Below are 26765 nucleotides of genomic sequence, written 5' to 3'. Positions count from 1 at the left end.
ATTCAGACTAGCTCTCTAATAAGCCCCACTGAGTAGGTTTATCCATCCCTACCCACCTGAAGACAAGACAGATCCAGTCTCCGAAACGCCGTGGTCTTTTGTCTTTTATATACCAGACAACGGATGAAGTCCAAAACAAGCCAAAAGAAGTACGGTATACACCATCGTCAGAATCCTTTCAAGTCTATCTTCCATTATGGACACAAAGAGTCCCTTAAATGAGAATGTATTAAAATAGGTAAAAACTATCCCGTACAGAGAGAACATGTTAGTTCCATATTCATTTCAGTGCACAAATACAGCACCAAACGACAGTCTTTCAAAGAAAACAAGCTGATGTATGGATGGGTGCTTGACTGAGGGTGTGCTTCCTTCTGTACCTGACCCGCGCAAGTCTCCAGGGTAGTGCAACCACTGTTAAGACTCACCCTCTCTGTATGTATGCCTGAGTGTAAGCGTAGTGGGTTTGGTCACAGGAATATTCTCTATGACGGGTGTTATGCTGCTGCTGGTATCCTCTTTAAGAGCTGCAGCAGACACCTTCACATTCTCTTCGTTGCGAGCTGCAACCAGCTTCTCTTCCTTGTCGACTTCTGTTTCCTCATCCTGTGTTAACAAATTTCATTTCAATAATTAAATAAAACTTCACCAAAATGACAATTAACTTTCAATAGTTTTAAATTTATACCCTTGTCCCCTCACAGTAGTGTAGTTGGTTGAGGCACTATGCTACAAGCAGGAAGGTGACAGGTTCAAGTCCCAATGAGGTCACTGAATTTTATCAATTGACCTAAACTTTGCGGCCGCATTATGGCCCTGGGGTTGACTCAGCCTCTAACAGAAATGAGTATCAAGAATCGTCCTCTGTGTAAAGGGTGGCTGGCGAGTATTTTTTATTGCAAGTGGGGTGGGACTAAGTCCCTTGTACTGTGGCCACTTCTAGCCTATTGTACCAGCCCCAAATGATAGGTGAGGGTGATTGTGGAGCAATTGTGGAATGAAGACTGGCAGGGGAACCGAAGTACTTGGAAAAAACCTGCCCCAGCACCACTATGTCCACCACAAATCCCACTTGACCAGACCCGGGATCGAACCCGGTCCGCCGCGGTGGGAAAAGCCAGCAACTAACTGCTTGAGCTATGGCATGGCCCCGGCCAGCAAGTAAGACTGACCTCACTGCCATCTGTGATTCGATTATCTAGAAAATGTGGGAACCTCTACATTTCACAACCCTATGGGCCTCTACAGTCTGTTACCGGGATACCTTTACTTTTTACACCGGCCCCCTACCACAAATACAAAAACTTGAAGTTCCCTCTACTACCCTTCTCATGAAACACAGTTATAATCTAGAATTAAGTTATTAACAATTAGGTAAGTACATATAATAGTCAATTACTGTGGTAGTCACAGTAGCAAGAGGTGGGAGGTTTAGTTAGTTATGAGGTGTATCAGAAAGTTCCTGGACTAGGTCAAAAACAAATGCTGGCATAAATTCATTTTGGCTGCCATCTCCTACAAAACAGACCCCTTGTGGAAGTAGCAATCCCATCCCTTTTTCCAAACTTTAATAGCACCGTGGATGTCATTTTCCTTAATGATGTCGAGTACCACTTGCGATTCCCTTTGGATGTCAGACATTGTTTCAAAATGTCATTTCTTCGGTTCCATTTTCAATTTGGGAAACAAAGCGAAATCACAGGGATCTAAGTCTGGCGAGTAGGGAGACAAGGGAACAGTAACCATGTTGTTGTTAGTCACAAACTCTGTGGTCTTCAGAGATGTGTGGGCAGGCATGTCCTCGTGATGAAGGAGCAATGCGACATATGTTCAAATTCTGTTAAAATGTCTTGGCAAACTCCATAATTGATCCCAATGGTGTCTTCGAGCTCATGGATTGTTCAAATCTTTTTGCTTGATTTTGCCATCATTCACAGACAAAATAAAACAAAAGTCGAGAAAGCAAACAATACTTGTTCACAGCGCAGTGTAACATGGCAGTGATGCACTAGGCTTGTGGAAGTGTGACCTTGGCCTCCCCTCTCATCCTTTCACCAAGGCAGTTACAACAATAACACTCTGGGAACTTTCCAATAGCACCTCGTAAATGAATCAGCTGTGATTTTGAAGGCCATCAAAATTCACCTTCCACTGGGCACTATACACTTTCCTATGTTGGTTAGGTCCAAAAAAACATGCAATTTTTTAAATGCTGAGCCCCACTTCCTACTTGCCAATATTGCTATGAACCTGGCACATCAGGTAATCCTAAATAACATATCTGTACACACAAGCACATGTACAAGAAAATAGTTTAGCGACAGGCTGTCACTCAAAACACAGGAAATGTAATGGACGTCTAAATGCCAAGAAACAATCTTTGGAGCCAGACAGAAAGCCAAATTTAAAAAACCCAATAAATCATATTTACAGAAAATGGCACAGTGTCACCGCACATCTTTTCTTGTACACTTTTGGGCCCCTATAGGGAATTACATTCCTGACCACACCACCTCTGCAGTCTTAGAGACATGGTCCCCTAAAATACTGGAACTTAATCAAAACCATTCAAACCTCAATCTAGCAACACAAATCTGTATTTCAGTACCTCTATTTTCGGAGCTAGAATGTTCATATATTCACCAGGCATGCACCTACGATGGAAAAGCTCTTCAAATACTTTGTTGCCATGCATATGAGAAAATAAAGAATCTCTGATGGTCCACTGGCAACAATTCTCCGACGAAACTACTAGCTTCAAGGGCGAAAAAGGCAGTATTGAAGCCCAACATAACAACTTTGATAAGACCCAAGAGTTTAGAGGACAAACACACTTGTCCCATACTTCAAATATTTTTATAATGTGCAATGTCTGTGTGTAAGAATGCTCAGATTCAATGTACAATCAAACCAGCTTCAGAAACTCCAGTCTGGCATGACAACGGAATATCATCACCACACTCTTACACGGAACTACTCTCACTGTTGCAGGTAACTAAATAAAATACAGGGGGAGTTCTTTTAACAGTACACCATATTTGCATAACAAATTGAATGTGTCCAACTCAAAAAAGTTAAATGAACACACTCCAGCTGAACAGAACAAGTTTAATTCACAAAGACTTCCTTCTCAAAGGTGTTATGATCGCTTGGTGCAGATTAAAGATCAATACATATTTTATAAACCAACCGATTACTTTACTAACAATGAACAGTGTCATTAGGCTCGTCCCAATTAGCTAAAACTGGGCAGTAAAGAATTACAGGCATGATACTACAGGATGAAAATATATGTAGATAAGAAAAGCTAACCTTGTTAACAGGCCGTGGAAGACCATGGGGTTGTAAGGGGTCGAGGCTCCCGAACTGGCCCCACAGACGGCGGCAAGGTTGTCAGCCTTACATGCCAGCTGCTTTTTACCCCCCCCCCCCAAGATTCCTGGTACTCATTTCTGTTACAGGCTGAGTCAACCTCAGGGCCACAGTGCAACTGGAAGGTCTATGTCAATTGAAAAATCCAATGACCTCGGCACGATCTGAACCTGCGACTTTCAGGCTTGTAGCATAGTGCCTCAAGCAACAAATGTAGAGCGAAACTAAACTGTACTGAATGAACACAACAGCTATGACCAGATGAGAAAATAAAATTGAAAATGCTGATTGACTAGAACACACGTAAGTACTTGTGGTTTCCACATAAAGAATTTTCTGTCTTATGACATCAATGTAGTTTCATGGGACTTCAAGGTTCCCCCCCAGTGCCAGTAACCACCCTCTGTGGTCTACACAGTGTCATAACCCAGAAGGGAGACACACAGAAGATATTCTGAACCTTAACTTCATCTGCAAGATCAGAGGCAGAGGGAAACAAAAGATGCCTCTTTTGCAATGACAACATCCTTGGATACATAACTTACATTTGGCAACTGTGTCCTCATGTAAGGAGCGAGACAGTTACATGATAAATTAATGTTCTTACACTCTCACCTTGGCTATCTGATTGTCAGTTACTTTGTTTGGTGTTGCTGGAACCGGTGGTTGTGAACTTGGCGATAATGACGAAGGTGCAAGAGGCGTAGTTTCTTCAGGGGCAGGTTCTGTAAAGGCATCCATATCTGTGCCACCCTCTTTTTCAGCTCCCTTCCGGTTAAGATCACGCATCTTTTGGTGACGTGGCTGCTTTGGCTTTGAACGCTGGGAAGCCCTACCTGCAAGGAAGTAACCAATGTGCTAATAGTGAACGAACAGAAAGGTTATTTTGTGTGATTAAGACACAGGCAGAATGAAAAGACAACACAAATGGGGGGCCCCATAACACATTAGCTACAACTAACAGGAACAATATTTTTTTGGTACATGTTCAGCCTGCAATACCAACTGACACAGGTGTCTCTGACTGCTGATTACTGAAGGAACCATATTTGCTTGTCCATTATTTCATATAATGACTGCTAGAGTGACATGATAGTAAGCCTTAGCCTAAATACATATTGATAAATTTAATGACATGGTATTTCACATCTGCAATGACAACAAAACAGCTCTGAACTACTACTCCCACATACAGGGCTTAACTCCCTCAGCAGATGACAGGAGCTCAAAAAATCATACCACTGTTGCCAGAGCAACCCAGGTTGCATACTACTCATTACAACATGAACCATAGATTTACATTCTTTAAAATAATTCCGGACCAAAGGATCATGAACTACAATTCCTGATTCATTTCTACTTGTTACTGCCATCCCAGACAAGCACTTTCACACAATACTTTCAAATCGTAACTCTCGATGACAGTACTTGCAAGATGGTTTATTTTATATTCAACTGTCTGTACTCTCACACCTCCATGAAGTTAAAAGACACAAGCAACATGTCTCAACCCAGATTAAAATAGCAACGAGTCCCAAGCACAATCTAAATATAGTTAGCAAACACAAGTCGTAGGATTCTGTGCAGCACGGCCATGGGACTGAGGGACAGGCAATGCAGCATAAACTCCTGTGCTTCACTAAACCAAAAAGAAAATGAAGGAGACACACGTGTTACAACTGATGTCTCAATTCTCCAAATTCCTCTCAAAGGAATTCAAGACATTGAATATGACTCCCTAAGGCATACTAAAGGTATCAATGCTTGAAACCTATCTGCGTGAAAAGCGCTTCACTCTACTAATTACACGGAGTAAAATATTTAAAATGTAAATAGTTACTAAATCTTGGCAAACAATACACTATGTTGAATTCTTGCATATCAGAAATCAATATCATTTGTATTCTGTTTAGTGTGTATTTTAGTAACTACTCAGAAAGGTAGCACATCGAACTGTAGCTTAGGTTTAAATTTGTTGTTGATGCAGAATTTCAGTTTGTTTCATCATCAGTATTCAGCTGTGATCTTCAGTGGCTCGAGTTCTTTGTAACATGAAAACAATTTAATGATACTGTAGCATGCAGTACAGTTGCTAAGCAACGATGTTGAGGAAGAACATGCACTGCTTGGTAATGGCCGGTTAACACATCAACATCCCCACTATCACTAGGCAAGAGCCCATAACAACAGAGGGACGGCTGGAGATATGTTTTCTGTTGGGTCCGCCCTGAGGCTATACAGCAAGGGCCCTAGGCCGACTGAGCGCAGTTCAGTTGAGTGAAGTGAAGTAGTTGGTTGGTGAGTGACAACAGTTCAGTTACAAAAGATGCACCAGACAGTAACGACATGAGCATGGAAGATGAAGAATCTTGAACTGTAGGATTTGTTACTAGGCACCGACTACAGGAGGATGTAACAGACTGAAAACATTAGTGTGTGTAACAGTGAACTGTAAAGTGTAGTTGCAAGTCGTTAAAGTGAACAGTGAATGAAGTCAGCGATTCAAATCCCATCTATAGTCACTCGTACACATGAAAATACCACGAGAGATTTTAACATTTCATGGGTACCTACTGCATTAAAATCCACTTTTGGAAAATGTACCAAGTTTCTGAAGCCACACATATAGCAGGCGGCCTTAATAATATTGTCAATAGTTCCAAAACGTCATTTTTTCTTAAAAGTCTTGAAAAAATAAAAAGCAACAGAAAGCTGAAAACAGCATCCAGCACATGCCTAGGGATGCGGCAGTTAACTATATTCCTGTTCTCAGCAAAACTGGAAACAACAGGGAACCTGGCACTGATATGCCTGTTTCACTGCAAACAAACTAAACCAGAAGAACATTTCAAACTGAAGTTACAGACCTGAATAATGTCATTACTTCTAGCATGCAAGTGACAAAATTACTCCCAATATCTACATCATGAGAGAGACATACTCAAATTCCAGTACACGCTGGGAACACAACCCATACTTGAATTGCATCAGATACATCAGCTCATGAACTTTATGCCAAAAAAATGAAGGCTGCTTGCACTAAATAAATGACTCCACATCCAACATCTAGCAAGTGTCTCTAATTACAGACAATGTACATCTACACAATCGTTCAGAATTATCAACCAGACCGAAACATCCTCCATTTTAAATAAGTAATCTTAACCCAGGCCATTACGCAATGCTGTGAGTAGCCAAACGAGAGAGCATGAAAGAGTGAGGGGCACAATGAATTCAAAAGAACATGGAAAGATGTGATTGTAACCTAATCAAGGTACTGTCCCAGCATGCCTGCAGGAATTTTGCAGGGCTTCATCCTGACTTTAAACATGAGTCAGACTAGTGCTACCCTGGTGGGAACTTTGCAACATTCAATTCACCCATGACAATGTATTACAATTAATAATACAAGGATAACAGATCATGTATGAACACAGACTGTTCACTGGGAGACGGGTGAATTCATCTGCCTGTAAGTCACTCAGCAACACGTTGGAAGAGTGCCTGCTGACAACATGAACACATCTCCTTTGGATGGTAAGAATTCACTTCACTCATATACAGTATAAAAAGAGACGTTGCCACTGATTAAGTTTCAGAACAGGATGTGTACTGGAAACTGCACCCAGAATGAAGACTAAACGAACCAGCTGTTATAGTAACACGCCTTGAACAGTAGCAGTCCCTTCCTATCACATATCCAACAAGTTGCCTTCCACTGATCTTTCTATGCACAGTAACTAAACTAGGAAAATACCCATTTACTGATTCACACGTCACAGAAAACACACTGCAAAAGAAGGAAGGCTTCAAAGTGGATTTCAAACAGGCGTACATATTTTCACGATTAACAACAGAATTCAATGGAACAAAAGTGTCAATGACTGAACAGTTAAAAAGGGGCAACAAGCTTCAAATGAAGTTAATTAGATGCTACTAAAGTAACAATCCACAGCTGCATGATCAAATTCATAATGACTGTAATAAAATCAATGGGGTGCCCTATTGGACAGTGGCAAAACTGATCAGCACACTATCAGTTCAAACTTGGCCTCACAATCAATTAAGAGTGTATAATTTCCTTGTTAAAATATTAAAACACACAAACACCGATAATGCAGAAATGCAAAACATGAATTTAAAATACAGGATTATACACAAGTCTTTAAGATTCCCATTGTCATTACAATTCTGAATTTTTATACAAAACTTCATTTTTATCAACAGACGAACACCGAGAAATGCTTCGGTGACAAAATTTTTCAGTTTAAGCTCATAGTTCTGGCACAGAGCTTGAATTATTCTATCATATCTACTATCAATCTGGCAATCTCATTCAACCCTGCCAGTGTCCGGATGAGAGTTGTATATGCTACACATCTCCCAACATTACTGAAACACTTCAGTGGTTGTGTTAACGATATATGTTGCCACACGTTTTTATTAATTCGTTCAAGCACTGAGATGCACATAGATGTTTGATATCCGTGTGAAAGGTCAAGAACGAAATTATCACACGATAACGGCCTGTTCAGTCCCTACCAACATCCCCGTATCACGTGAACTTTACACTGAACACCACTGGGAGATTCCAAAAGTTTAATAAAATATTTATAAGCCAATGAAAGAGTAATTCTGGAACCAGCTATATGTAGCACGTGAAGGAAAGCATCAATCAAAAACCCTTTACTGCAATTTTGTTAACTTGTAATTAAAAACTGCGGTCTCTATATGTTCCGTGAGCTAGTTTGCAAAAACTGTAACATCAGTGAGCAGAAAATAGTTTCTAAACTATAAATAAAAAAAGCACGCATCCCTGTTCAGATTCTTCATACCGAACAAACCGAGTGGGGGGAGAAAAGCCGCATTCGAAAATACTTGCATCAATCACAGCCGTTAATACGTTCACGATAAAAGATTGGGGGAAACACCGACGCTCCTACGACAGAAAATCTTAAACAGAAGCCAATGTGTCCCCATCTTCTCTGCATCAACTGTTTGAAGTTAATGAACGGTCGCTAAAGACCAGTTTCGCTTGCCATCACCTCCATCTTTGGATCCCCGTCGTCCACCGCCGTGCAGACTGCTGCTACGGCCGCCACCAGGGTTACTTGAACTCCCAGACAACATCCTTCCAGTGTTTTCAATCTCTCAGAAATGCGTTACATGATTAAAGGGTCACAACGTCATCAACAGTCCCAAGTCCTCCACTGCGAAGCAACTTCTCGAAACGACTGCACAACACTCTAGTCTAAATAACTGCACAGCTTCGGCCGTTCATCGTCTAGAGGCGCAGTACTCAGTCCCAAGACCTTCTGCTTCGGTATTAACCAGTGCCAAAACACGGGCAATGACGTACGCAGTCGGGTTAATGTACCATAACCAAACTTCAATTACGTCAAACGACATATGAAAATACGAAGGCATAAGGCCTCAGGGCAAATCCACAGCACAGAAACTTCTAGGGGACTGCATAAATAGGCCAGTTCAATATAAGCAAAGACGTCAGCAATATTTCACTGGCAGTGTCACGGATCAACACTCGTAATTTCTGTTTTGGTACCAGAATCGTGAGAATCAAATCGTGGTGCGCATGCCAAGATTAGTTTCTGGCATTTCCTTTCTTGTGGCAATCTCCACACTCAGAAACATGACGTTACTACCAGCTGGGCGAAAATTCGCCTTCTAACGTACCTGTTGGATTCCATGGCTCCGGTAACTGACAACCCTCACGCAATAAAAACAGCTAATCAAAATCACCAGCACACACCAGTTCATTCACTTAAGCACTCGTGCACATAATGTGAGTAAAGTTACCTAAAGACTCTTTAATATGAACCCTTCACAGAAATTACATAATTCAACGTTTTGTAAGGGGTGTATGAATGAACCGGCTTCATATGCATTCTTGAATAATTTCCGATATTTTCTTACACTTCTTCTTACTTTAACACAAACGAAAAAGTTACCCGGCTTTGGGTTGAAGCAATTAGTTTTAGGGGCAGCGGCGTCTGTCAAGAGGTTTGTAGACGGTGAGCAATTTTATAAATTAAAAAGGTTTTAAAAAATACTGCAACTTCATTTTCTCATCTGGGTTATATTACCCTGCATAAAAACGAGTGGACTATTATTATTTTGATATTCTACCGTAAAAGAAAATATACGTTCTCAATAAATATAAGTCTCACAGCAAATGCGAACACACACTTCGGAATTACGGAAGTCTAGTTTTTACAGTCACCGGTTCCTCGAGTTTTGTTAAGTCTGTCCGACACAATGCTCATCACTGGTTGTAATACTGATTTGTTGGGAGTCTAAACGTAGGGAGCTTCAAACAAACACACAAGTCGCAAAGGGCATCATGCGAATTATCCAATGTCAATGAGGTCTCTATTCAACTGATCCCTATCTCATGTCAATATGACTATCGAGATTACGAAAAGTGGTAGCGTAGATTGCTGAGGCACTATGCTACAAGCCGGAAATTCGCGGGTTCAAGTCCTGATGAGGTCATTAGATTTTTTTTTTCAACTGACCTAATCCCTCCAGCCGTACTGACCCTACAGTGGACTCAGCCTCTAACAGAAATAAGTACCAGGAATTAATTAAATAATTTTCCTGGGGAGTAAAGCGCGGCTGACGCGTAAGCCGATTGTCTACAAAATGTGGGAGCCTCAACATCTCACAACCCTATGGGTCTCCACGGCCTGTTACAGGGATACCTTTACTTTTTTATAGCCTGATTAAGTAGAAGAAATGTTTTGAAAACAAATGATGGGACTGGGGGGGGGGATCTAGACGAGTTTAAAGTAATGACGGCGGAGGGTCTACCGCATTTAAAGAAATAGCAAATGTCTTTATAAACTGGAAATTTTTTACAGACGGCATGGAAAACAACAAGCTTATCAATGTAAACAGCGCAGGAACAAAGTGAAGGCGCTCACCACGACTGATGTTCACGGTCCACAGCCCGTAACAATCATCCAAAATGACGGAATACGGACAGCTGCGCAGGCGCGTTGCTAGAAAATCAGATCTCATCAAACTGAAATACCAATCCGCGGTATGTACACAGAAGCCCCGCACTGGTGCTTAACAGCTATGTAGGAGTGACTAGACACATTCCGAAACGTCTGGATTTGGGTTCTCTTGGCAGTTACTACGATGAGTGCTATTTTCTTCGATGTGAGGACATGAAGTCTGGTAGCAACAGTAGTAGTGACTACCACCATTTTCTGAGACGAGGCCTAAGCAAAGCAAGCAGAGCGTGGAAAACCTCATTCACTTGTAGGCCTGGAAGGAACCCGCATGCCGTTTGCTTGCTTTACTTTTACACCACGAACATCAAGGTAATACATACATTTGTCGGAAACGGTGTCTACCACACTATACGGCGTCACAGCCCTGAAAGTCTGCAGTACATCCCAGGATTCGGGTTACAAGTGAGTAAAACATCCATAACATTTTAAGGGACAAGTCAGTACGTGAATCAAACGCGAAACTATCATACAGACATAGACATCAACTGGTTACACAGAGAAGCTGTTCCCCCATGTAAGGTCACGGCCTGTCATCTAAATTTTGTACAGTTGATCGTTGACTTACGAACGGGCTAGCCACTTAAGTCGAAACAGCCGCACTGAGAGCCTTACCTTCTGAACAAAGTCCATTCAACCTGCACGAATACTAAGGACAGACATCAGCACAGAAAGTTGAATAAATCAGAATAAAAATTAACGTTATGCCGTTTGTATATATGCACGGTCGTGCGGAAATCGAGGAAAGTGCATATCTGTATCCTGTTCCTGTTTCACAACAAACAATAAAATCATTAGCATTGGAAAAGCGGCGACCAAACTTGGTAAGCAACGAAAGGCTATTCACGCAGAACCTAACCGATTTATAGACGAAGTAGGGGGCGCCATAGCTCAAGCTCAAGCTCGCTGGCTTCCCACCGCGGCGGCCAGGGTTCAATCCCGGGTTTGGTCAAGTGGGATTTGTGGTGGACAAAGTGGCGCTGGGGTAGATTTTCTCCGAGTACTTCGGTCTCCCCTGCCAATCTTCATCCCACCAAATTCTCCATCATCATAATCACCCGGGGCAGGTAGAACAGGCCAATCAGTGACCACTAACTACATAACAGTGATAGGGATAGAGAAACAAATGCAATCTAAAGCCCAACCAGTGCGTCCGCCGTGTGACGCGGCACACAAAGTTGGCGCCCGTCGCCGGATGGTGGGATCACTACTGATAAATTCGAAAGGATGTGAAAGGCAGCGAGGCACTATCCTAGTGAGGACTGTCTCGTGTGAAATTCGAACTGGGGACCTCCCGAATACAAGTGATCAACGTTACCGCGTTGGATCAGCCCCTTAGGTATACGTCTGCTTCCCTAAACGCAGCACACAACGGCCTAGTACAATTTTCGGCATGACATTAGCGCCACTTGCTTCATTTCGTAAATCCTACGCCATAAAGCACTTTCTGGTAGGCATAAAATACGAAATGTTCGCCTGCCAACTGTCGGTATGTTCCATTGCGCTGACTGCAAACATTTCTCAATCTCTACTAACTGGGTCAACTCGCACCCCTCCAGCGCTGACAGCAGAACGCGACGGACGGGGGCCAATACCGGCAAACAATCTGCCCAAGTTAGTACACACAATTCAATGTTGCACAAGCCTCCCACACACAGAGAGATATGCGGGGCCTCTCACCAGTGCTTCAAGTATAAAAGGGAGGCAAAGCTGTCCCTGTGCTTACCTAATTAAGCACGTCACAAAGACGTATGAGGGAGTGGAGGTACAGATTCACACATTCTTGACCTCGGCACCAATTCGAGGTGAGCGTTCATGGTATAAAACACAGACCCTTGACCCGTTTTCGGCATGTTTCATTTCCAAAGGGCCTCGCCATAGCTCAAGAGGTTAGTCGCTGGCTTCCCACCGCAGCATCCCGGGTTCAATCCAGGATCTGGTCAAGAGGGATTTGTGGTGGAGAAAGTGGCGCTGGGGCAGGTTTTCTCTGAGTACTTCGGGTTCCCTTGCCATCTTCAGTCCACCAATTGCTCTACAATCACTCTCACCTATACTGTGGGGCTGGTACAATAGGCCAGAAGCGGCCGGACTGCAAGGGACTTAGTCCCACCCCACTAGTAATAAAAGGAAAATTCATTTCCAAACATTCGAAGCAACCAACTGCTTCCATCTCCAAGACAGATTACATTATGCCTACACGCCATCATAACCCAAAAGACCGCAATCCAAACATAACAGAACTGGAAGGAAATTCTTTTAAACTGTGGGCTGCATACACCTGCCCTATTACACGGTTACCGATGCCACCTCCCATCTTGAATTTTATCCTGCAGGCGTACACAACTGGCTCCACATTCACCTCCACCCTGATGGTCGGCATTGTGTGATGTGGTACAGATGGTTACCAAAGATTCCGTAGTCACCTGCTGTCTCCGAAACGTCGAAAATTTGAGTTATTTCCAGAAGCCGTTCCTCATGGTACATATTCAGTTATTTGAAAGGACAAAATCGCCTACGGTGCGGAACCCAACCCCACGGCCATAGTTTGCCTGGAAGGATTTGGTAAACTGAAGAAAATCCAATGATCTCATCGGGACTTGAACCCGCGACCTTCCGGCTTGTAGCATACTGCCTCTTTGTAATATGAACTAATGATTTTTGTCTTCCAAATTCGTTGAGTTCCTAGTCAGTATTTGTGTGATACAGACAATTCGATGTATTGCACTTGGGATCTTTGTGCGGGCAAACACCGTTTTTGCAATCTCATAAACCATCCTATTACGCGTGTTGCAGGGCAAACTGTTTGCGCAGGTGGCTCACAAACCTATGAATGACATGGGAATATTCCACGAAACAATTTATTCCAAAACATCAATTAAAACAAAAAACGACTTTTCATTATCATCCGAAGGTTCCACAATGTTTTCACATAATGTTCTTAATCGGAAAATCACTCCATTTCGGGCATAATCAAGTCACACTGAATTCTGGATGCTGTCTGGACAGCGGTCAGACCACGCTGCAACCGCTGGTAAGTAACCTGGTTTATTCAAACTGGTCGGTTTACAAGAACTTGCTGGTATGACATATCCGAACCCATTTGGGTAAACGAGCATACAACTCTGGTCAGTTATTTCACATGCTTTCAATACCTACACAGCGAAAAGCGGCAGGGCTGAGGAACTGGCGACAATTTGGTGTGAAGCGGCATAAGATCACGGAAAACCCTGTCAGACACGCGGGTGTCCCTGCCGCGACTGTACCCAAGCACCTTCCGATCCCAAGGCCAAACCGCGGGGTCAATCTGTTGATAAAACATTCCACATTGGTCCAAAACTGTCAACTGACCACTGTCCATGTGCGTTATCCCAGAAACGTCCAAACGCAAAGCTTGTAGCTCCTTGTCAAGCGGTGCTCGCAACTTCTCAGTTCGCCCGTCAAGTGCGCTCCACTGGGCACAGGGATTTCGTCCAGAATCGCAGAATATTACAGCAAAAAGGAGAAACAACAATTCGCATGGTGATCCGACGACAAACAACTGCTACAAAGCAATGCGCAAATTGGAGCACTATCCTGCGAAATTCGGAACTATGGGTCTCTGTTACAGGGTTTCGGCTTTCGCAGCAAAGAAGGTTAAGCAATGTAATACTGGGTATGCATATGGATGGGTGACCGCTTCAGGAGCACACGGTAGGCATTACAAGGCACATCAGTGAAATTTCACCAAATTTTCGTCTCCAATATCTCTATTGGTGGTGATGGGGCACCAGGCCCCCTTTCTTCCGGAAGTTCTTTTAAAACAAAACCTATATACACACGGGAACTCACATCATACTACACACGCATTTCCGAAACGTCGGTAACGCTGCCCGCGTTTACATTTGCAGAGACGCAAGATATGAGTGTATCTGTAAGCCTGACTACTCTGACACTTCAAGGCTGTATAACGGCCAGGTTCTAGAGAATTCCACCTGGCCGTTACTTCTGGCCTGCTTGTCCCCAGTTCGGTTAACATACGAATTTGTACAACTCTGGTAACCAAATGGATCATCTGATTTACAACTAACTGTCAATCGTTACAAACGATGTTGGTAAGGTTGGTATAGACTTTATACGCTCTACGCCTCTATTTTGGAGACATTAGGTTTCAGTACCTGCTATCCTGACTGAGTGTGTTCATGGCATTCCTCATAGTTCCAAGGTGAATGCCGTTCAACACCTCGAGTCCTCCCAAATCCTTTCAAATTCATTCCGCCCGACCATCGGACGCTATGCGGCCCAGATAGTGAGAGTAGTTAACCCGGAGACCCAAAGCACTGTAGCAACAACTGACATGCGGTAAAACGGATGGTAATGGTACTGGGGGCAAATGAGAGGAAAAAGTAGTGGTCTGTTTCAACACACCGCAGCACTCTGTTTGGAGGAACTGACACACAACGAGGTCTCAAGATACGGCGGCGCTCGGCACCAGAATTCAAACTAAACAGCTGTCGAATACGAGACAAACTGAGAGATGAGCATATGGAGCTGCAGACATTTCCATCGGCCGAGGCTTCTCGGGCTCTGCGCGGTCACAGCAGCTTTCGACCTCCGCTGCAGAAACTTATGGCCGCGATTCTTCAGAGAAGTGAAAGCTACATAACAACTTCCCCTGCGTTCTCAACACTCAGTGGAATGTAGGAGATTGGTGTAGACCACAAGGAGAAGGGGCAGGCGGCCCACGTCACAAGAATATGCCAGGCCCAACAAGCATACCTACTCCTTTTCGACGTGTCATGTTTCACGCAAACATATGTCCATACCATACGGAGTCCGACTCGCCCACCAGTAACAGACAGTAAAAATTTTAATGTGGAATAAGCAAATGAAACATTTTGGCAATGAAAGGTGAAATAAGTATAGGCCAACACAAGCTACATTAACTCCTATACACGACTGTCAAAAATATCTCAATTACGAACCCATGCGCTAGATAAACATGGCCGGCGATGTTTCTTAGCACACCATTACCACGAGAGCATAAGTCAAGATGGCGGATACAAGGTCGCTAAGGAAAAGAACGGGGTTTCATACAATCGCATAACCGGCACATATGCTGACTATCACACAACCTTTCCTTCCTAATTATGTATCTTTAGTTGTGCACACAGTCACTGCAATTACAGCTACATATATCTCAAATTAATTATAGTGGCCAACACAAAATCAAGAAAACGGGTAGTGAACACAGCAAGCACACTAAAATAAGAACAAAACAGCACGAACTGCATACCCCCCCCCCAACATTGGAAACATTAAATACGATTCACATTACATACATGGCGGTCCTTAGGAATATCTCTGGTGTCGACATTACAAGGTCGTCGGCGTGTCTGCCTCTCAAGGGACTAAGAATAATGGACTTCGGGCGCCAACAGCAACATCTGACATTGCAACACACGAACATACAAGCAGAACCTACCACATGTATCACTGCCCTTCAGTTACACAGCACATCGGTTATTTATATATATATCTCAGAGGTCCAAGCAAAAACCTTACACCACGCAAACCCAACACGTGCAACACGCCTGAAGACTTGGCCGCTAGCGGCGGCAACCACACTCGAAACTGCTCGGTTAACTTCGTAAACATTCGCGTCTCTGACGTCAGGAACGACGAACCTGTTTTACTACATTATGGTACAATTCCAAAGGAGGACATGTGTTCTTTTCGGCATTTGCATATATTTTCATGATTGAAGAAATCCCCCGGGAGTATTAAGACAGGGCAAGAACTTAGCGTCACACACTGTCCCTACATGTCATCAGCAACATTCACCATCCCGAGCCCATTCCCAGTCTCACCAATGCTGCTCTACTGGTGAGGAAATAGGACAAGTGGCTGAAGTAAAACATCACGGAGTCGGACAGGAGGAAAACGATTTCTCGTATATGCCAAGCCAAACAGAAATGAAATGCTGACTGTGTCGCAAAGGGGGCACATCACAACAAATACGGGGACATGCAACGAATGGGCGCGAGGTGTGTCTGAGGAAGAACAGGACTATGTTGGGCCTGAGGTTTTTAGGACGGTCACTTTGAGCACCAGTAATATTTATCGGAAGCGACGCCGATATTCCAGAGGAAAGTAATGACTCCACCTACAGGGTCCAATGGCAGGGACACGCATGCAACCTAGCTACTCATCGGCCCTGAAGCCGTCGGAAATGAACCCCTACATAACTATAACATCCCATAAACCAGCAGCACCCTCTCAGCGAAAGGTGCGTTGTTAAATTTGTGGTGTTCACGGCGTATGAACTTCTGGGATGTGACACCACACATTCCATATGCTTCATTTTCTTACCGAAACACGCAATCCGCGCGTGTTAAGTACGCAATTTAAGGGCGAGGCGAGTGTTGCAAAATTATGCAATCCCAGTTTACCATAGCAGCAAACCAGTGCGTTAACCCGCTGCATGAACTAAACGAAGTAGTGGGTTACCAATGCTCAAGCAGTATTTCTTTCGTTGTTTAAATACTCACCATCTGATGTGGACATGTGAAGTATAGTGTACTATATACAGTAAACGTCTTACGGCGGACTTTTTGTGCGTGTTATTCGTGAGGTAGGCGTTAAACGTCTGCCTCCACATATCATTCGATAACATGCAGAGCTGGGAAAGAATACGGAGACAACAGGAGTTAATGGCACGAAAGAATACTCAGTGGGGTTTACACTAGTAACAGAATAGCTTACCCTATCACGTAAGAACAAAGTTCTGAAATCTGCAACGTACGAATGTGACATCTCATTTTGTCAGTCGCTACGGTTTAGTTCCTTAACGGCGCTGCCGGTATCGAGACTACACGACAGCGCGTCGGTAACTGGATATGGGGTAGTCGGTGAGAACCTGCCCCCTGTGACACCTACTCAGACATATTCCACATGACCTGGCCTTGGATCGAAACCGAGCCGCGGCGGTGGGAAGCCAGACACTAACCGTCTGGACCACTGCACGCTACGGTTCAATCTGAATGATGGGACAATCCATCATCACTACATTTCACTATTCCAGTTCACCAACCCCAGGGAGCAGGGTGCTTCTTCATAAACTGGCCATACAGTTTCAGTACCGTGGTTACAAGGGCCGGACACTGGACCCTACCCCGGGCCAGTTGAAACCAATTCACGCCCCCACACTCCATTCAATCCAAATTCTAATTTAATATTATCCTCCGAAATAATGCCCACTTGTTACTGGTCTCGTCCTTTTAGGGTTATCTAGAATTGAACATATGCACACAATTCCTGACCTTCTTCACAAATAAAATTTTTACCCTGTAATACAGGATCTTGGCAGACACCTCATGATGGTACGAGGCGTTGGATGTCTGAACTCAAAAATGCCCAACTAGTGCATAGGTGGGCAAGACTCGTGAGGTCAAACTTTTACGATAATAAGAACACAAATCGGGCATCGCTGTGATCTTCATTCCCGGGAGGACACAACCCTCTATGCGCGCGCCCATGCAGACAAGAACTCCACATAAAGGGCACAACAACGCTCGTTTCGGGTAAATACGTTACTGGGAGTGACTAATGTGGGCCAGATTTAATACCGCCAGCTTGAGGGGATGGTGGGTGTAGTGGCGTCAGGGATGGTGCCAAATAACTGCTGACGCCAGCCACTCGGGCGTAAGATTAGAAACTGGCAACTGAACCCAGAACACACGAAGCCAACCAGTCAGGATTTCTATGACAAAGGAAGGTTACTTGGTACCCTCACCCTTTCATACAACTCATCCATATTCATAAAGGCATAATTTAAAGTTACCATTCAATCACGCATTCAAAAGTGAGCTCGGTAGAAGAGTGAGATTCTAATATTTTGGGAGCTTAGCTATAGATGTACCACGTAAAATACACAACTGGTGAAAAATCGCGCTACAGGGAATAAATTAATACTCAGACGTGGTTCCTAAGCTTGGGCCAGATTCGGCGATGCATGTCCCTGGGTCGATAACCTTACAATAAGCCTGATCTATCCAAGCATTAAGACGAAAAATGTGGTTACCCTTTACACACAAAGTCAGGTAAATTAAAAAACCTCGTACCAGAACCAAAGCAACCTGCATGCAGCTTGCTAATTCACCTACAAGAGATGGTAATGAATGGGAATTATATTTTTTCTTCCTCCACTTCGCGTAAACTGTGGGAAAACCACGTCTCCGAATTAATTGACAGATCTCGAGGAATACGTAATAGCGCCTTGCCGTACACGGCAACACGACTCACATACTTTTGCTGAGGCAGATCCCGACCAGACAAGCACTAACATCCACTCACAGACACCAGTGAAATAAGAAACAGGCCTCATACTGCTTAAATCTTTGTTACTTACCCTTCCCCATAACGAGAAAGTTCCTTTACAAAAACTTAATCCCAAATATGATGCTCTAGGAGCACAATTCACTCACACGTCCAGCACATCACTATCGCACTACGCCTAACTGCACGAAACTGAGATCCAACCGAGTCCGCTCGTCACAAGATGTGATGGAGATGATGATCGTTCTATTTTTGAACAGTCTCATCTCCGAGCAAGCGGCAGCGTTACCGCCTTGCACTTTGCACTCCCTCTGTCTCCCGCCAACATGTCCGCCACGTGAAGTCCATCCCAAAAGTTAGTGACCAGCTACTAGCCCTGTGACTCATGGCATTCACTTTACATCACCCTCTCCCCTCTGATCGCTCAAACTCTCGCAAGCAACGCGCTTCAGGCCACTTCCTGCGTTCAATTCTGCGAAAAGACACGGAAACCGCTGGGAAAAATTAACGTAGCACGCGTCACTGAAGAAATATACAGAGCTACGGGTTCTAGTCCTCTGATATCTAAATTATAAACCCTTCAAACATTATCAGAGCTCACAATTCGGCTGTTAGAAGCGATGTGGAATTTCAATACGACAGAAGTCGTACGCTATAACGACTATAAAAATGTTATACTCCATCTGCTACAGGAACGGGGTGTGCGTCGCAATCAGTTAGTGACGCAGGCCGTCACGTCGTTACAAATATTATATTTTCATACATCAATTCAAACAGACACGACTTTTCTTCCACACGACTGTCGACACAAATATGACGCGCCGTGGTTCTTGTGCACGGACTGAACAACGAAAATTCCATTAAATAGTTACTTATTGTGCGAGTAGAAAATAATATAAACAGCAGCAATCCCGAGAAACGATGACGCAGAGTGGGGGGAAGGCTGTTTCTGTGTACGGGCACAAATCAGTGCTCGCGGCGACTGCGTTTCACTTAACTGGACGATCCATGGGTTCGAACTGCGACGCAGGTATACTGAAGTACGTAAGTCCCTGCGATTGAGGCTGTCGGGGCTGTGCTGGCATCTGTCCCTGGGTCGCACGACAGAACATACTGCTTCCACCTTCGGCCTCTGAAGTTTAAAGCGCAGCAAGGCGCTGCCCCGAGAAGTAATCAAATTAAGCTTCTCCTAGTTATTTTCTAAGATTAACGAACAGCTCAAGGCAAGTAACAGAGCTGTACCACGAACCCTCAGCCACTTCCTTCATGCACACCCCCACTCTCGTTTTGACGGGTCTCACGCAACCAGTACCAAAATACGCGAACCACACAATTTATGGAGTACCCGGAGGATTAACCTATTATCTTTGCAGCCAGATCTATCGGCCGCAAAGCAGCGCTCTCCCTAACTACAATTTCGATATCCACCCCCTTTCGCCATGATAACAGCTCGGGAAATGAGTAATTGCCGTCATTACGGTCAGAAGGGCTTAGGATCCATTGCAGCCCCATTCCCAGGGCTGAAACCGGCCACATCAATCAGCCCCATCCAGAAACGAGTTTCAGGAAGTCTATCTAGAATATCTCTGTGGGTACGTTATAGAAACACGTGTTGAACGAACACTCGAAGAGCTTTAGTTCCCACTGCATTTTTAAAATTGGCCCAGGCATCCCTCAAATGACGAGCCATGAGTTAGACGACGCGTACTCACAGATGTTTACGGCCTAATAATACAATTCACTGCTCGCACCCCACATTTCTCACATAACGAGTCTGCAGCTAGCTGAGCCCTCAGCTTTCATGAAGCCTATCCCGTTACTTCATCAACCTCTAGGTTTTGGGCCCGACGAGCTCCAGTTCAGTGGAGTCACTGACCACGCCGCCAGCCGAGGGGCTGAGTAACCTTGAGTTCTGGTGCCATGTTGCCGGCTCCTGCACAGTTATATGTCTCGAGGCAATCCCAGCAGAGTTGAAGGACAACGACTCGCCGGACTAAAGGAGAAAGGAAGGAATATTTGCACGGGGCTCAAATTCGAAACGTGATAGCTCAGTCGGTGTAGTGACTAGACTACAGGCTGGATGGCCGGCGAATCTGGGTTCGCTTCAAGGCAGCGGAAAGAAACGTTTTTGTCGAAAGCACTCAAACGCAGCCCGTCTCCTGCCCAGTGGGTGGGCATGGATCTTTATGCGGGAACTGAGCGGTCGGGGCGTGAAGCTAACCACTTACCTCTACCTAATGCCGAGGTTACGAATGCGTGGTGCCGTAACTCCACTCCCCTGTAAGTCGCGTGCCTTGCAGCATAATTAAGAACAAGTGCAGGCGTTAACTTCTCGAACGCGAAAATACCCGTACCATGCGTGATATCGTCTGTTCTACTTTGTCCCGCGACAATACACCATCCCCGTATGTTACGTTCTCATGCGGCGCCGGGGCAGCGCAGTCGGTATAGCGACTCGTCCAAACCACCGCGGGTTGTTTCCCCGGGGGAGTGAAGCTGACCACTCACCTCCAACTAGTGTCGAGGTCTATACACCCACCCAACCATACTTCTTCGCGGCACAGTGCTCAGTTTAGCTGAGGAACAACTTTACCATTTTTTACCCATTTCATTGCAGAACACACTTCCGAAACGTCGGCAAACATCTATCAAACTACAGGGCGTCACATGCCACAAAGTACTCCGTCCAGAATCTTAAAAAGGGGGGGGGGCGATATTAACAGATCTTAATACAAACACTGCTAGCGGTATCGATATTCCTACGGCATTCGATTTATGGCACTGCTTTGGGGCCGGAGGTGACTACTTCAGCGTCTGATGTCACCAGAATAAGAAGAGAAAATGCAGCCGGGAGAGAGACCTTGAGAGTCCACATACTCGTTACGTCAGCACCTTCATATTCAAACGTCACTTCTATACAAGCCGACTGATCCAGGTCCATGAAGATTCCTTCTATGGCTGATATTCGCTAAATTATCCATCCATCTTGAGCCTGATGGATTCAATTCTGACCTTATTTTGTCTAGGTGTTGGAAACAGACTGTTCCCTTCATATTTGTAGCTAATATACAGTTCTGTTTGGTATGATCATTCCTGTGTGTGCTGGACAGTGCAGTTTATGAAGCTCCCCATCATGTCACATTGTCTCCTGTTACGTCCACTTGTTTGCATCAAAATACTTTCCTCAGTAATCGTTCTCTCACAAATGCGTGAACCCACTGCAGTGACGGACCAAGTTTCACACCCGAACAAATTAAAAAGTAAAATTATGACATTCTGAAGTTTCTGGGAAGTAACATAATGTAGCGCCACAGCAGGCTGGCTCATTGTGCTCAACTGTCCTACTCTTCAACTCTGGAGTACGTTCTTCCGAAACATCATAGTTGAGAGCTTCTTCCAGACTGCAAAATGTCACATCCCAGAACACGAGTTCTCTTCAGGAACTGCTGTAGGACCTTCAGATCCAATACATATACGTACTTCAGTTCGTGTATTTTCAATGTGCGTTTTAAGATATGGAACGGGAAGTAGCGGAAGACTGAGCTGAAACCTAATCGACTTCCTTTCATTAAGAATAGGAATTCAAGTGACACCAGATCGACTGTGTACAACAGCTTCCAGGCTCTTTTTTCAAATTATGGAAGAGAAACACCAGCGAAAATGTGATATCCTCTTGTTGTCAATGAGTTCACAGAAAGACAACAACCAACTGAAAGTGTGTGTCAACTGCAACCAAGACTGTGCAGTTTGCAGTTTTTCAATCCCTCTAGAGGAATGTCAGAATACACACATCATGATCTATAAGCGCGAGATTCAGTTCAAAGTATGAGACCTCTTCAATTCAAAACTTATCAAAATACTTGATGCTGTCTGGGTACAATATAATGCCAAAATTAAAACAAAACTACTATTTTCAATTCTTTTCTAAAGGAAGACCTCCAGTAAGTGAAGCAGAGCTTCCATCATCTTCCACAAATTAAAAAAGGAGACAATGTTATCTCAACAAAATACAGCGAGTGCTACTGATGACACCTATAATGTTCATTCAATGTAAGAAAACTGCAAACCTGCATACTTTCGTGGCCTGTGTCCAACACACTGTTCTGGCTTTCAGGGTAAGCTGTGTTGTACATTGAAACTTTCCGGGTTTCTGCAGTCACCATGCACTGCATGAAGACAGTAACTGCAGTGTATACTGAAATGCTGTAACAGGTTCAATATACAATGTGCCTCAACCCTGAAAGCCAAAGCTATATATCTAAGTTAGGAAGACACAAGTCTTACTCTATTTTACCTACAAGATAAATATCGAAGTCTGCTGGAGTAGTAATTTCTTAATACACGACTCCAAGAAAACAGCACAAAATGTACTCATATTATTAAGAATTCTTTACACAGTGAAGGAATAATTACAACAGAAAAATTCAAATGACAAACGGGTGCAAGGGCTGAAAAAAGTAGGCTTAAGGTTTACTAGCAAGAGCTGACTGAATAAAACAAAGTACCTTGAGATACTTACTTACTTATGGAGCTGAGCCCTTCTTGAGGAAAAGTCAAATCTGCAGCTACTCAAGAGTTTCCCAGCATTTTATGGAACCCGAAGGTTCATTACCATGTGCATAAGAGCTCTCCACTGGTCCCTCTCCTGAGCCAGATCAATCCAATCCCTACCATTCCATCCTAACTCTCTAAGATCCATTTTAATATTGTCCACCTACCTACACCTTGGTCTTCCCAATGATCTCCTTCCCTCCAGCCATACCACCAATATCCTATACGCATTCCTCTTCTCCCCATTCGTGCTACATGCCCTGCTCAACTCATCCTCCATGACTTCATCATTCTAATTATACTTGGAGAAGAGTACAAGTTATGAAGCTGTACCTTAAGAGTTACAAACTAAAAACTGCTGAACATTATGCACTGTTTTCAAAATCTTCATAGTAAACATGTACTCACCTTCTGTTGTGTCTGCTACTGTCATTTCACCATTGTTCTGCTTTGTCCCCTCTGCTGCGGCAGTTGGTCTGGCGAGTACTGGCTGCCCTGCTTGGGGCTGACTTGCTGCACATGTCACAGTTGGCGCAACTGAGACTACAGGTGATGGGACAGGAGTGGCTTCCTTTGTGGAAGACTTGTCACGGTCTCTACCTCGTGAGGCAGACTTGTCACGATCTTTATGTCCACCTTGAGAGGCTGTGTTGGCTTTGTCCTTATCAAGGGAAGATTTGTCCTTATCGAGGGAAGACTTTTCTCGGTCACGACCATGATGTTGGGAGGATGACGACGATGATGAAGACACTGACTTCTCACGTTCCCCCTTGCCTTGTGATGATACAGAGGAGGACTTTTCATGTTCACGACCATGTGATTTATCTTGGTCCCGCCTCTCCCTGGGAGACTGGGAAACTGGGAATGCAGATGAAGGAGGAGCGGACTCTTCTGTTGAGGCAGATTTCTTTGAGCCCTTGGTTTCTGCTGTTGGTGTTGTCTCTCGAGAGGTAGATAAGGCAGGAGGAAGTGTGGACTGAACAGAAGAATTTGAAGCAACAGTGGTTGCCAGGGGAACACTGGAGGCAGCGTCTGGACGCTGGGTCTGTTTCCGCCTTGGAGACTGATTAACAAGGGCATTAGCTTTCAGGGCATCACGACTGCTGCGAACCACATCGACCATCGGAGCACTTGTCTGAGCACTCACCACGGGCGTTGACTCCAAGTCTTTAATAATCACCACAGGGGGGATAGAGTTCTTCAGTTCAGCAGCACTCACACTGGGCACAAATTCTACCTGAGGCTCAATTTCCAGCTTGGTCAGTCCTACCTTTTCATCTGATACTGCTTGACTGCTAATGTCACTTTTACTATTACTACCACTAGGTTTACTGCCTAAATTCGTGGAAGTTGAAGGTGGTAGTTGGCCTTGCTTCCATGCTGATGATGTCCCTGTCACGGGGGAGATGGTGGGAGGAGCCAATGGTGGCACATTACTTGATTCTTCTACAACTACAATTTGTTGTTTGCTAATTGGAATGGCCTCCCCGGGAGTACGAACACTACCAGAGGCCATGCATTCAGATGGAGGTATACTTTTCGCACCCGAGGAATCAGGTCCATTTGCTGTCACCGTCTGGGAGGACTCAATATATGCAGGAGGTCCCGCCTGAGAGACTACAGGGAGGGGAGAAGGACTTGACTTCTCACTTGCTGCCTTCGCAACACGAGCCGCAAAATCTGCAGCCACATCGCTGGCACTGGGACCCGTGTTCTACCAACAATGGGAAAAGCAAAACAATATTCAACAAGCAATCTCAAGACAAATATAAAGCAAAATACACGTAGTAGTGGGGCAACACAGGGGAAAATATAACCTATATTACAACTTCCTTATAGGATCTTAAAAAAATACATGGTTTTAAGTACACATACCATAATACTCATACCCCAATATTCCAGACAGCATAAAAGACACAGGAATTTATACACAACTTCTTCTTAGGTCAAAAGGTTTTCAATGTGCAACCCTTCAACCCCTGCAATTTCATGCAAATGGCTAACAAATGCCTGAACTTTGTAGCTATCATATTGTGAAACATTCTGAAAGCGTAATCAATGAAGTGAGGAAGCCGTTGCTATGCAACGGACAGTAAACACACAGGCTACTGTTACAGAATGGCTTGTGATCAAGAATTATGACAATCAGAGTTTTCCACTCAGTCTGTGCTGTATTGTATTATATGCAGTACATTCTGAGGCTATATAATCAGGACCAATGGCAGAAGCGTGTGAGTTGCAGCTGTGAAAGTAGCGAGGCAGCCGCCAGCTGGTAAGGACATGAGTACGGGAGCAACGGAATATACATTGTTAGGAGCCACTACCAAACAACAACCAGAGAAAGCACATAAGACTTTGAGTGTGCTGTAGTTACAGTGAACTTTATTTAGAGCGTGTAAACCAGTGACAGCGTTATAATGATTTGTAGTTATAAGTGTACAATAAATCCAATTACCAATTCGAATCCCAATGTCTACTGACTAACACATGAGAACATCTCATCAACAAATATACTAATGGCTTAAATTTTGTGCCCCCAATACAAGAGCTATGTCAGGTTTATTTTACACCACCTCCCCCCCCCCAAACTTCAATAAATGCTTTCCTAGACATGCTCACTGAATATTTTGGTCCACATGTCATAATGAACTACTTTTCACACTGGTTTCAATCTGACTCCACATTCCCCTGAATTTATGCCCAGGATTATTTTTCTGCAGTCTTTTAGAGATTTCACCTACTGAAACATCTGCTATAAAGACTGAAATAGGCAATATCAGTGCACGCGGTGCCACACTATGCACAAACAAGCACAATACTCATATAACAAATCACCACTCACTCCAGAAAAGATAATATAGAGCAGCATATCTGCACATTTCTGGCACAAGTCTGAACATAACGAAAGTTACACGATTCTAGATTACCCAATTCACAGTGTAGAAAAATTCAGTGAAATGCTGTGGTATGTAGACCCATTGCTAACCAACAACAATTAAATAAACACCTATAAAATATCAAGTAATGACCCTTGTAAACAATAGTCAGTGTTAGATAACAGCCTCAACAGACACACGCATACAACAGAAGAGCTGCTGGAAGCAGCCTCCTGGTGCTCTGTGTGGTCCCTGTCAAGGCTATATAATGTAAAACAAAGAACTGTTGCTAAGCAGAGACTCTGTAAACAATGGCTGCTGCTAGGTAATGCGAACAACATGCACGCAACAACAGAACAAAGTTATGTAACCCATTTCCAAGCAATGGCATCAGTTAAGAGGACTGCTGCAATTCAGTCCTTGGGAGATGTTGCTGTGTTTGTGAGCAGCTGAGACATGGGGACATTTGGGAACATCTGCTGTTGGAAGCCAATACAAGACACAGCATGCTTAGAAGTCTGTGCTGCAGTGAACTGCAGTGTGTGTGAATTAGCAACAGCACTACAGTTACTTGTGGTTAGGAGCTGCATGTATAAATGTGCAATGAATCCAATGT

At 44.0% G+C, this 26765-nt stretch overlaps 1 protein-coding gene across 5 annotated transcripts in view; it reads right to left on the bottom strand.

Annotated features, from left to right (window-relative positions):
- Positions 1-26765, bottom strand: part of LOC111873593 (eukaryotic translation initiation factor 4 gamma 3) — a 133247-nt gene that overhangs the window by 22373 nt on the left and 84109 nt on the right. For all 5 annotated transcript variants that reach the window (XM_023868430.2, XM_023868432.2, XM_023868431.2 and 2 more), the window contains 3 exons: positions 23682-24987; positions 3988-4208; positions 429-606 (listed from right to left, as the gene is read on the bottom strand). In XM_023868430.2, coding sequence (XP_023724198.1) covers positions 429-606; positions 3988-4208; positions 23682-24987 — 1705 coding nt within the window. The remainder of the gene's footprint in view (positions 1-428; positions 607-3987; positions 4209-23681; positions 24988-26765) is intronic.

Source organism: Cryptotermes secundus, unplaced genomic scaffold (genome assembly GCF_002891405.2).
Source record: "Cryptotermes secundus unplaced genomic scaffold, Csec_1.0 scaffold631, whole genome shotgun sequence".
In the NCBI taxonomy this organism is placed as follows: domain Eukaryota; kingdom Metazoa; phylum Arthropoda; class Insecta; order Blattodea; family Kalotermitidae; genus Cryptotermes; species Cryptotermes secundus.
Note: the sequence above shows the minus strand (reverse complement) of the source record. Positions and strands in the feature narration are given on the sequence as shown.